This window comes from Danio aesculapii, chromosome 3 (assembly GCF_903798145.1).
Source record: "Danio aesculapii chromosome 3, fDanAes4.1, whole genome shotgun sequence".
Taxonomy (NCBI): Eukaryota; Metazoa; Chordata; class Actinopteri; order Cypriniformes; family Danionidae; genus Danio; species Danio aesculapii.
In genome coordinates, this window is record NC_079437.1 from 24,988,073 (window position 1) to 25,001,753 (window position 13,681).

General features: G+C 34.7%; 1 protein-coding gene across 1 annotated transcript in view; it reads left to right on the forward strand.

Moving 5' to 3' along the window:
* Positions 1 to 712: 712 nt before the first annotated feature.
* The window catches only part of zgc:171844 (uncharacterized protein LOC100151763 homolog), a 40,020-nt gene continuing 27,051 nt past the window's right edge, over positions 713 to 13,681 (forward strand). The window contains 1 exon segment of the mRNA XM_056453477.1: positions 713 to 939. Within this exon segment, the coding sequence (XP_056309452.1) occupies positions 861 to 939 (79 nt within the window). The 5' untranslated portion in view covers positions 713 to 860.

The window sequence follows — 13,681 nt, forward strand, 5'->3', positions numbered from 1 at the left end:
GTTATAGAAAAATATTATTGGGTAATTTGTTTATATTGCTATATTTGTTTATATTCGTCACCACACAATTTACTATAGTAGGGTTCAAAAGCACTGGTTATACTACACTCTCAGAAATAAAGGTACAAGATCTGTCACTGGGGTGGTACCTTTTCAAAAGGTACAAATTTGTACCTAAAAGGTCCATATTAATAACTCAAGGGCACATATTGGGACCTAAAAAGTACAAAAGTGTTCCTTTTCAAATTTGAAGGTACTTATATATATACTTTTGAGGTACCAAAATGGACCCTTCAAGTACAAATGTGTACCTTTTGAAAAGGTACCACCCCAGTGACCGCTGTCATACCTTTATTTCTAGACCATTTAAATGTGGTAATTTCCTCCTTGTTATACTATTTCATAATTAACAAGAGGCAAATCAATTTTAACTTCATGTTAAAACAGCTATCATAACATTATTTATCAATACATGGACCTTTTTGGATTCTCAGAAGCTATAGAAATTTAAACATGTAAAACAGTAAACACATTAGAACCATTGTTATTGTTTACATCCCTCAAAATAGTCTATAAACCAGCTACTGTGGTGTAAAAAGAGTAATAATTTTGAAGGCAGATTTCATTTTTATTTGAATTTCATGTCGTTTTTCTCGTTTTTCACAGGGTGGCGCTTTCAGGTAACGTGAGCACACTTGTGTTGAGCATCACTACAATGTGTCACACACTCGCAGCATCACCGAGGACATGGAGTTTAAAAGCTCCGTCCGTCAAACCGCGCTTTAATTCACCGGCTGAGGACCGAAGCAGCCACAGTCTCCTCCGGCTCAAACTTAAAGTGTCCTGTGGAGCCACACAGCATGGAAAAAGGACGAAGCACCCCGAAACAGTACGGATCCCTAGATCAAACGGAGCTGTGCGAAGACACTGGCAAACAAGGTGAGAATGTTATGCTGAAATTCGTAACGTTTTCGAAGCTATATTTGACTTCAGTTTGACGTGTGCGCGTGACACTTGATGCAGTTCTGTTTAACACTGGCAAGTCGATGAGAAATGTTAAGATTGTTGCTTCAGTCCATAGTAACAGAGAGCTAAACCTGCATGTAAATGTGGTTATTTCAATTAATTCAGTCTGTTGAGAGATTAACTGATTCATTTTTCTGATTCATTCATTTTTTTCTACTTAAAATTCTAATTTAGTCCAGTGACTGTTAAAAGTATAGCCTCACTCTTTTGAACAAATCGTGAAACGTTTTTTATACAGTATTTAACGTTGTTGTATTATTATTATTATTATTATTATTATTATTATTATTGTTATTTTAAACTTAAAAATAATTCAATTTTCATTATTAGCTATTTGCTAAAAATAGCAAGACTGCAGTGGTTTCTTTTGGCTGACGTGACTGATTCTGCCTAAAGAAATCCCAACAACAAACAGACCTCATAAGGCTCACAAGTTGAGATTAATTATCAATAAATACAGGTTGGTGGATGGCGGTATGCCAAGTTATTCCTTTACAGCACTGGTGTCAAACTCTGGAAGGCACTGCATCAACATACCTGTCTGTAGGTATCAAACAAGCTTAAAGCACTCAATTAGTTAGATCAGGTGTGTTTAATTAGGGTTGGAACTAAACTCTGAAGAGCTTTGGCCCTCCAGGAACTGAGTTTGACACCTGTGCTTTACAGGGTTCATCTAAAATGCAAAATGCTGTTTATTTGCCAACATGTAGATTAAATTTTCCTTCAGTTTTAAATATTTTAGTTGAATCTGTGGTCCTTGGTGATTTTAAGCTGCTTTGAGAGTGAAAAAAACTGTTTACAGGCAAAACTAAATAAAAAGTAGTAAAACTACTTATGAGGTGAAATTATTGGTCTAAAAAGCCAAACCTAACATTTACCTGTAATCCCCAGCCTCAAGAAAAACCTCAAACGACATCACTAATGTATCATCAGGTGACTCTGAAAGTAAAAGTATAGGCAGGCCTGCGTGTTAAAACCTAAATCACTATTTAAAAAAAACTCTTCCTTAAGCAACCCCCCTCCACAAGTGTTTCTGTACAATATATTATTTCTAACATAAGCCATTGTGAAAATGTCCCCAGGGATACATTTCTGTGAACTGATGTGCCTCGGGATAAATAATGGCAGCATTTTGTATGTAAAAACAAATGCTACCGGGTGGAACTTCTCACAGCTTAACTCCGCATGCACAGCTTTTTCAGAGTGACTGGTTTGATCTGTAGCTCGTAGTAAACACTGTGACTTGGGAGGTGAAGTGAAGTGACTGGGGTTTGAGTCTGCCAAAAGATGGTTCCACAAACCAGGTAAAATGAAACCCAAAAAAAGAGCAGTCTAATGCTGTGGTAAAAGCATGTTGCCGCAAAAGCTTTTCACTTCTAGTTTGTTTTAGAAAACACTATTGATTGGGTTAAGGGAAGGGGATGTGTGGGTCAGTCGATATCAAGCTGATATGTTATGCACAATGGCAATCCAACCGGCTCTCTGAGGGACACACACCAGAAGAACATTGAGAGATGGCCAGAAACCTACACAGCACATATGAGAAAATGTATCCTTTGATTCGTATTTGAAATTGTCAGAAATGTACACAGCGTCCACTACTAAATGTAGTCCAGGGTAGAGCTGTAATCGGGCCATAAAAGTTAGACTCGATAGGGCCCGAGCTCGAAAGAATTTGGCCCGAGCCCAACAAGTACATTTGAATTGACAGCTTTTTAAAAGCCCGAATCCGTTTAAAGCCTGGCATTATTCAAATGTGCGTTTACACATGTACACAGCTCTTTTGCATTTTTTTTTTTGCATTTATTTATTCATAACAAACGTAGCCTATAGGCCACTTGGAAGATGGAACAAAGAAACAAAATAAGTCCTCTGTAACATCGTCTCAGCACTCTAAATAGGCCTAGGTCCATACACTTAGCCTTTAATTAAATAAAAAATAAGTCTTTCTCAACAAATTAAATTAAAATACATTATGACGGGTATTTGGCAATGACGAAATTCAAAATAAAGTCTCTGTGGGTTTTGTTTCGCCACTTCTCTTCCCAATCTGCTGTTATGGCGACGGTGAAGCTGAATTACAATGGAATAATGCCAATACTAGCTTATGTATTCATTATGATTTTATGGTTTAATTAATATTTAGTTGTAATTTGAAAATCCCTTACCCACTCAAGATTAGGCTACGTGTTGTTGTGGAGGAACATTGTTGAATTCACTGTAGATGGCATTAGCGCAGTGAACACCCTTTCACTGCTGCTGCTACTACCTGAAAGATCTTCAGCTCTAGTCCAACGTACATATTTCTTGTTTTTTAAAAATGTAGCCCTGGACACACACTTCCAATGAGGCTGGATTGGTTACTTCAGTAGTTGTAACTAAGACAACAGACTTGTGTCTCTTGATCTTTTAGTAATTTTAGGATTACCTGTTTGGTCACAGTAGAGTGTAATCTGTTTACTTGGGGTGTGTAGTTTATTTAACTAAAGACTGAATAAAATTGAGTGATTATAAGTGATGGAAGATTAAAGACACTGAAATCAAATAAAAGTTAATACATTTTTTACATTTCTGTGTAGAGTTTGCATGTTCTCCCTGTGTTGTGTTGGCGTGGGTTTCCTCCAAGTGCTCCGGTTTCCCCAACAGTCCAAAGACATGCAGTATAAGTGAATTTAATAAACTAAACTGGCTGCAGTGTTTGAGTGAGTGTGTAAATGTGAGAGTGTATAGTTGGCGGTTCGTTCCGCTGTTGCAACCCCTGATAATCAGAGACTAAGCCGAAGGAAAATTAATGAATTTATTAATTTTAAAAAGTAATCCTTGTAGTCCTTGTAAAAATATATATATATGTCTGTACTCAAATCCACTTCTGCAGCAACATCTCTTATAAGGTGTTTTTTTGCTGCAAGGGTGAGACAACCTGTCAATCACATGAAATTGACCAATAGCAAACCATAAAATCAACAATACCTGATGAACAAAGTCTACACCCACCCAACAAAAAAGGAGAGACTAGGAGGACAACTTCAAGGAGATCAAGTACAGATATTCAACCTAAAACTGAATAGTTCATAATAGGGATTATACTGTCCCTTTTTTCACACAGAGGCTTTTAAAACTCACAAACAACAGAAAAAAAAACATGAATTGAAGCCATTATTGTGTGAACCAGTCTACTGTATGAGTTGAACTCAAGAACTGAACATTCCAGTTTGTGAACACGTTGGAAATAGTCAAGATAGTGCTTGTGTCCCACATTAAAGAGACATTCTTTTACAGAAGGTGCACCTATAATATATGATTATGCCAAGAATAACCGTTCTGTTAATGTCAAATCATTATATTTCTCATCACGAGGTGCAATATAGCAAGACAGCAAATTTAGACCATGCAATTAAATCAGTGAGAGAAACATTCAGCTTTTTTATCAGAAAGAAAACTGTTCTCCACATGACTATATGCAACAGAAAACAGCCTTGTGGATGCTTAACAGCCTTGTGGATGCTTAAGTCAGTGTGCAGCGCTCAAGAGATTTTTATGCAAAGCGGCTGAGCAAATTGAAAACTGTCTTTGTGATGCAGCTTTTCTGCATGACATAACTGAATATCTGAGTAAATTGAATAAGAATAAGAGAACTCGGAGGAGGTTCATCACAGATGGACGAGTCTGTTAAAGGCTTTTGGTTTAATCCAATGTTGTCTGAATAGTCTCTACTTATAGACCAAACCATAGTACACAACTTATGTAAGACAAGTTCAAAAACGAACACAAATCACTTTAATTAATGCATCTGTACTGAAGTTGACTTCATTCAGAAGTTTTGTCTTCTGTCATACTTGCATTGTCCATTCTTTGCAAGCCATAGAGATGTTGCAAGACTCGTTTCAGTTACTGCAACTTTCACTGCTGGAATTGAAGTTGGTTTTAAATGCAAAAAAATAAATATATGGTTTTTAATTGCAGTCGTACAAAATATCAACATTCTTAACCCTGCTGGGGCACTGTATTGAAAGAATAAACAATGATACATATTTGGACATATGGCTTGATGAATAGTTGGGTTTTAATATCCATATTGCAAATCTCATAAAGAAGCTCAGTCCTAAATTGGGTTTTCTTTTTCGTATTAAGAAGGGCCTTCCTTTCAAAGCAAGAAAAAGAAATTATCCAAAGCTGTTTCCTTTCAGTGATTGATTATGGAGATGTAGTTTATATGCATGCAAACCTGTTGTATTTAAAAAGCTGGACCGTATATATCATGCTGCAATGCGATTTGTGACGAATGCATCTTAAAGTACTCATCATTGTATTTTGTAAAAATTAGTTGGATGGTTTTCCCTTCACCAAAGGAGAAAAATACATATGCTTCTATCCTCTGCTAGGGCATTATTGGGTAAATTGCCATCTTATATTTTTAACCTTTAATCATATTATACTTGTAGTTATAGTTCACGAAATTCTTATAAATTATATTTAACGGTTCCTAGAGTGTGTGCGGAGTTTGGTAAAACAGGGTTTTCCTCCTCTGGCCATACATTATGGAATGAAATGCAGAGTGTTATCATGTTAGAAACAATTCCATCTCTAAATATTTTTAAAAATCGTTTGAAGTCTTACCTGGAAGAATCTTTGGAATGTTGTGTGAAAATTTTAAAATGGGATATTTTATGTGTGTCTAATTATGTATTTGAAACTTTTTGTGCTGCTTTTTTGGCTACGACCCCCTGGTAGAAAAGATGCATATCTCAATGGGAAATTCCTTGTAAAATAAAGGATAAATAAAATACTTCTGTTGCTGCTAAACATTTTTTGCTTTTCAACACTGTTAAATTTAAAACACGTTCAAATTAGTTTTTAATCGTCCATACCAAAAGTGAATCAGTTTAATATTGTTTTCTGAACTATGTTAATATTGACACTTTATTATAGGCTGTTAGCATGCTAAAAATCTGAATTAAAGCAATCTTAGAGAAAGTTTGACTTTGCTCCAAACAAAAGCTCTTTGCTCCAGGCAGAATCATGCAAATCCACTTTCCACCAATCGCACACACTGATGTGTCAGCTACAAAAGAGCTCTGACTATCAGTGAAGCACAGATGAAAAAAAAAAACTCAGATCAAATCTGGAATGTGTTTTTAGACAAGTGTCAGAGAGCTTCAGAGCATAACCTGAAATTTAACCCATATCAGAAATCTGCAGCGAGACCCAAAGACTGCAGTTCACAGCCACTCCTCATTAGACCTGACAGATCTTGACAGAAACTGCCCAGAAATGTCACACATCCTTTGTTTCAGTGCTTTAAATTTGACTTCACTCTTGAAGGTGAAAATGAAGGTTCCTTGAAGAGTCCTTATCATCCGTGCAAGATTTGCATTTCACAGAAGGTTTCCAATACCTAAAAAGGAGTTTTTGAGGTCTCCTATAATGTGTTTACATGCATCAAAGGAAAAACAAACCAATTCAGTTTAATCATAACATGCATTTCTTCATCAATGTAGGAAAGGAACAATGTTTTTGAGTTTACAGTATGTTCAATGATGAAACTGAGATTAAAGTAACTAGTTAATCAACCCATTTTTTCATCACAAACAATATACTTGAGCAGAATTTTCTCATTTACTAAGTGTGTATTACATTGTGACGGTTCAATTTCTCTGTTTCACCATTAAAAATCCATCAGTGTCAAAGTTAACATGCATAAGAAATTTAAAGATCAGACAGCAAAAAAAAATATGCTGCACTATTTAATTCACCCCCTTTGATTGTTATTACTCGATTGAATGGGCATTATCAGTGCAGTGGTTATCAGCGGATAGATAATGGCCAGTAGGGGCCTTCGGCACCTATTAGTAGCTCAAAAGGCTGTTATCATCAATCCACATAGTTAATCAGCTATACTAATAGAGAAGCCTCCAGATCCAGATCTGTTTTTACATTACTGTGACGGTTGGGGTAGGGGTAGACGTTAATAAAATTCAATTAATGGGAAATTCATTGAATAATATTAATAATTCTTGTTAAGTTTCGCCTGCAGCCGTATGTGATCTATAGCTGATTAACCATGTGGATGGATGATAACAGCTTTCTGAGCCCCTACTGGCCCATATCTATCAGCTGATAACCACTGATAACGCCCATTCAATCAAGTGATAACATTGGCTGATTTAATTGCCACGGTTTAAAGTGAAATATAAAAATGCACAGTGAAAAATGTCATTTTGCCTCATTACATTTAGATTGACACGTCACATTAGATTTCTGCATTAGGTTTGTTGAATGCTACAGATATGATGCAGTTTCGAAGCAAGTCGTTAATTTGACAGCTTCAGTGGTTATTACTGGAGTTTTTTCATTAATCGCTCAAGAATAAATGTTTTGTCTAAACAATAACTGCTTCCTGTCATGATATTGACAGCATGAACTAATTAAGGCGTTAGCTGGTAAAAGTAGATGTTGTGTTGTGTTGTGTTTGCAGCAAATTAAGAGGATATGCTGGAATTATGGAAAGCTTTTACTGTACAAACCCTTGTGGATCTGTTACAGAGGTGAAAATGAAGTTTAGTATTGGTTCTTGAATCAATTAGCACTTTAAAATGCTCTTCACACTAAGTAATATTCATTTAAATGGTGACAGAATACATGCTATCTGCAATCTGATGTTTTAAATGCTTAAGCTCTATAAAGCAAGATGAATTCTGATGTCAGTACATGCTTATTCAGCTTAAGTTTATAAGTGATTCCAGTCATGTTGTTATTTTCTGGCATTACTGTTAAAGTTGTGGTGTGGATTCTACTGTGAATTTGCAATGGTAACTCCTCTTTGCACAGGGTTTAAGAGTGTAGGATCAGATGCAGTGACAGTAATGGTTAACTGTCTGTAGGTATAAACACAAAACATTAAAAAGTTTCCCTCCCAGCTCATGGGTTTTGCTGGATAATAAGGCTAGAGTGCATGATCTATAATACTTTGATGCTGTTGGTGTAGCGGGTGCGCAGGCGGGGAAAAAAACATGTGCTTTTTAATTATATCTAAGCACAGAGGGTTGGTTACAGTGACCTGGTGAACAGCTTTGATTATGAGGACTAATAAGCTAGAGAGATAGAGAAATTAATTATATTCCATTTTCATTATAGTTTCACATTAAGTTCAAAGTGATCATTTATTATTTTTGGTGCAATTTTGCAATGTTTGTTATTAATGATAGAAAATTCATTGGTGCTCGTAGGCTTTAATCAAAACACTTCTCTCTTGAACATTTGTTCTCTCATGATCTGATTGCTGGCGTTATGGTGGGATTTTCCCGTCAGTTATTTAAGATCCACCAATAGAAAGCAACTGCCAATGGATAAATCTCTACAAAACTTTACTTTTTTTGTTGTTTGAAAAGCAAATTCACACTTTAGTAATGACTTTAAAAGTCCTTTGTGCTTTCCAATGTGCATTTTTATTCAGTGTTTGACATAATTTTAAGTTTAACAGGCACATAGAGTAGCCCAATAGTATTCCATTTATATCACAACTCTCTCAGAGCTGTTGAGGTCAAGTGCATCAGACTCAAGACAGCCACAGTGTACAATAGTACTGAATCCGACTCACCCTATCTTCACTTTAAGATGCAGCTTTCTGCAAAATTCAAATGCAGTTGTGTTGTATCTCTGGTATGTTTTGTGGTCTGTGCTTACCACAAAACAGTGCGCATATGATCTGCTCAGTGCTGCAACTTTCTGGGCTGAAAGTGAATGATTCTCATGAAATTAACTTGAAAGCAGACATTATTTATGGAGCCAAACTAGTCTCAAAATAATACATTTAGAAAAAAAAAATTGTATGTGCACAGCACAATTCACATTTCTAAAATCCAATTTGTAAATTCAGAACACGATTCATAAATACAAAGATCAAATTTGTAAGTTCAAAATACAGTTTATAAATACACAAATCCAATTTGTAAATTCAAAACACAGTTCATAAATACGCAATTCAATTCATAAATTCAAAACACAGTTCATAAATACACAATTCCGATTCGTGATTTTAAAACACAGTTCATAAATACGCAATTCCAATTGGTAAATTCAAAACACAGTTCATAAATACACAATTCCGATTCGTAATTTCAAAACACAGTTCATAAATACGCAATTCTGATTTGTAAATTCAAAACACAGTTCATAAATACGCAATTCCGATTCGTAAATTCAAAACACAGTTCATAAATACGCAATTCTGAGTTGTAAATTCAAAACACAGTTCATAAATACACAATTCCGATTCGTAAATTCAAAACACAGTTTATAAATACGCAAAAAACAAAGAAGGTCAAGATGCTCCAGGATTGGCCAGCCCAATCACCAGATATGAACATTATTGAGCATGTCTGGGGTAAGATGGAGGATGCATTGAAGATGAATCCAAAGAATCATGTTGAACTCTGGGAGTCCTGCAAGAACACTTTCTTTGCTATACCAGATGACTTTATTAATAAGTTATTTGAGTCATTGCAGAGATGTATGGATGCAGTCCTTCAAGCTCATGGAGGTCATACACAATTTTCTACTGCACCATCACTTTATATTAGACTTTTGTCTAAGCATAATCAGACCTTACTGTCATGATTATATTTTATTTTGGTGAAATAAGCGCAATCTAGAGGGCTTTGCCTTCATATAAGCCACTTCTGATACCAAATGATCAACTAGAAGTCAAGTTATTATTTGTTGTTCCTAAAATGTGGATAGGCGACAAGACCTTTGTCAGATTTGTCACCTTTGTATATTTCTACTATATATTATGTACTGTGTGAGTGTGTTTGTATGGTTGAAGGCAAATCAATAGACCTCCTGTGCAGTAAATTAAGCCAATGGTCAATTTGTGAATGCGATAAATTTACATTTTTCATTTGATTGTGAATGTGAAAATGTATGGTATAGTATTCACCTATACAGTGCTCAACATACATGTATGAGGACATCACTCGTAAATCTCTGATTTAAATTATTATGTTCTATAGGAAGCTGTATAATATTATGTTTGTGCATATACTGTACATTATATCAGTCAGTATTAAACTCAAACTCTGAGGTTATTTAAGAAAATAAAATACGAAAACAGTCCAAAAATAAGTACACCGAAATTGATATGTTAGAGAAAAATACACAATTCCGATTCGTGATTTTAAAACACAGTTCATAAATACGCAATTCCGATTGGTAAATTCAAAACACAGTTCATAAATACACAATTCCGATTCGTAATTTCAAAACACAGTTCATAAATACGCAATTCTGATTCGTAAATTCAAAACACAGTTCATAAATACGCAATTTTGAGTTGTAAATTCAAAACACAGTTCATAAATACACAATTCCGATTCGTAAATTCAAAACACAGTTTATAAATACGCAATTCTGATTTGTAAATTCAAAACACAGTTCATAAATATGCTATTCCAATTCGTAAATTCAAAACACAGTTCATAAATATGCAATTCAATTTTGTAAATTCAAAACACAGTTCATAAATACGCAATTCGATTTGCAAATTCAAAACACAGTTCATAAATATGCAATTCAATTCGTAAATTCAAAACACAGTTCATAAATACGCAATTCGATTCGTAAATTCCAAACACAGTTCATAAATATGCAATTCGATTCGTAAATTCCAAACACAGTTCATAAATACGCAATTCGATTCATAAATTCAAAACACAGTTCATAAATACGCAATTCGATTCATAAATTCAAAACACAGTTCATAAATACGCAAGTCCATAAATACACAATTCCGATTCGTGATTTCAAAACACAGTTCATAAATACGCAATTCCGATTCGTAAATTCAAAACACAGTTCATAAATACGCAATTCCGATTCGTAAATTCAAAACACAGTTCATAAATACACAATTCCGATTTGTAAATTCAAAACACAGTTCATAAATAAGCAATTCCAATTCGTAAATTCAAAACACAGTTCATAAATACACAATTCCGATTCGTGATTTCAAAACACAGTTCATAAATACACAATTCCGATTCGTAAATTCAAAACACAGTTCATTAATACACAATTCCGATTCGTAAATTCAAAACACAGTTCATAAATACACAATTCCGATTTGTAAATTCAAAACACAGTTCATAAATACGCAATTCCGATTCGTAAATTCAAAACACAGTTCATAAATACACAATTCCGATTCGTAAATTCAAAACACAGTTCATAAATACACAATTCCGATTTGTAAATTCAAAACACAGTTCATAAATACGCAATTCTGATTCGTAAATTCAAAACACAGTTCATAAATATGCAATTCCAATTCATACATTCAAAACACAGCTCATAAATACACAAATACAATTAACTTGGGGAAATATTAATAATTTTTACTTGAGAACTCACAAATTATGTTATATTTATGAAGTGTGTTTTGAATTTACATGAATTTTATTTTGTATGTGTAATAATTTGGAGACTGATCTGGCTCTATATTTATTCACCCCAAAGGAATTCGTATTTACACTGTCTGTCAGCATCCCTATATACTATTTACCAAACAAAAAGAAAAAAAGAAATGATATGCTGAGTAACAGATTTATCTTTGAATCTCCTAATTTCCTGTATGCTGACTTTGTATATTTGTATGCGGTGTATTTTCCCTTTTGAGGCTTGCCATTTCCTAATGACTAATACGGAGTTAACTTAGTTTGGCTATTGTTTGTTATTTTCTTATATTTGCAAGAGATTTGGTAACTGGATGTATCGAATGTTAGAGAGAGCATTTGATCGGTCGGAAGACTTGATGAAATCTGAAGTTTGAGTTGACAACAAATCCATTCAAGTTTCTTCATTTTACTAGAATTACAAACCTACAGTATAGATTTGTATGGTTATGTCTTTTAAATGGATAATGCATATTTTGTCACTGTTTGGAGCACACTGGCTTATAGTATACCTTAAGACTAACATATTTATACTAAAATCTAAGAAAAAACTTTAAAATGCTCCAAATGTTTTCTTGATTACTCTGCTTGTATCACTGGATGGTTAAACATTTTATAGAGTTTTAAAGAAAGTTATTGTGATAATGCTGTGTTACTGCATGAGCTGGTGTAGGTGTCTGCTGAAACTGTGAAGACTGATTGACACTGTGAGTTAGTGTGAGATCCCAACGCCTCCACTGTTCCGTCAGGAATGACGTACATTTACAATCTCCAGGTTTAAGGGATTCTCAAGCGTAGGAGAACAGACTTATCTGTTGTTGTCACATTAATGTTTTAAAAGCTGTTGATCAAGCAACTATTATTGTTCACAATGTATTACTGCTTATTGAAAAACGTATTTGCAGTTAATTATTGTGCTTTTGACCATGAAAAGTGCATAGCATGAATGCTGATCTGAATACAGAATCACCCTGAGCCCTCTGACTTCCTTAAATACCTGGACCCAGTCAGAATATCCTTCAAGTATAGAGGTGTTTGACATAGCATATGAAATTTGCTTAAAGCAGCATGCTCGATCTGCAGAGTTCTGAGGGGAACAGCAGGTAATTTGAATGTACTGTAAGACCCAAAAGAGCACACTGTGAGTCAAGCAATCCTCAAACTACAAATCTTTATGATAATGCCTATGTTGGAATGAAAACACAAAATAAATCCAAGTATCTGAGGATTCTTCCAACTATACACTACCTGACAAAAGCCTTATCATCGATTCCAGTTGTAAGAGCAACAAATAATAACTTGACTTCTAGTTGATCATTTGGAACAGCGGCAGAAGCTATAGATTTTTCCAGTTTATCATCTGTTGAACTCCATCCCACAGGAGAGGGCGAGTTCTTCAGCAGGATAGCACTCCTTCTCATAATTCAGCCTCTACATCAAAGTTCCTAAAAACAAAGAAGGTCAAGATGCTCCAGGATTGGCAAGCCCAATCACCAGATATGAACATTATTGAGCATGTCTGGGGTAAGATGGAGGATGCATTGAAGATGAATCCAAAGAATCATGTTGAACTCTGGGAGTCCTGCAAGAACACTTTCTTTGCTATACCAGATGACTTTATTAATAAGTTATTTGAGTCATTGCAGAGATGTATGGATGCAGTCCTTCAAGCTCATGGAGGTCATACACAATTTTCTACTGCACCATCACTTTATATTAGACTTTTGTCTAAGCATAATCAGACCTTACTGTCATGATTATATTTTATTTTGGTGAAATAAGCGCAATCTAGAGGGCTTTGCCTTCATATAAGCCACTTCTGATACCAAATGATCAACTAGAAGTCAAGTTATTATTTGTTGTTCCTAAAATGTGGATAGGCGACAAGACCTTTGTCAGATTTGTCACCTTTGTATATTTCTACTATATATTATGTACTGTGTGAGTGTGTTTGTATGGTTGAAGGCAAATCAATAGACCTCCTGTGCAGTAAATTAAGCCAATGGTCAATTTGTGAATGCGATAAATTTACATTTTTCATTTGATTGTGAATGTGAAAATGTATGGTATAGTATTCACCTATACAGTGCTCAACATACATGTATGAGGACATCACTCGTAAATCTCTGATTTAAATTATTATGTTCTATAGGAAGCTGTATAATATTATGTTTGTGCATATACTGTACATTATATCAGTCAGTATT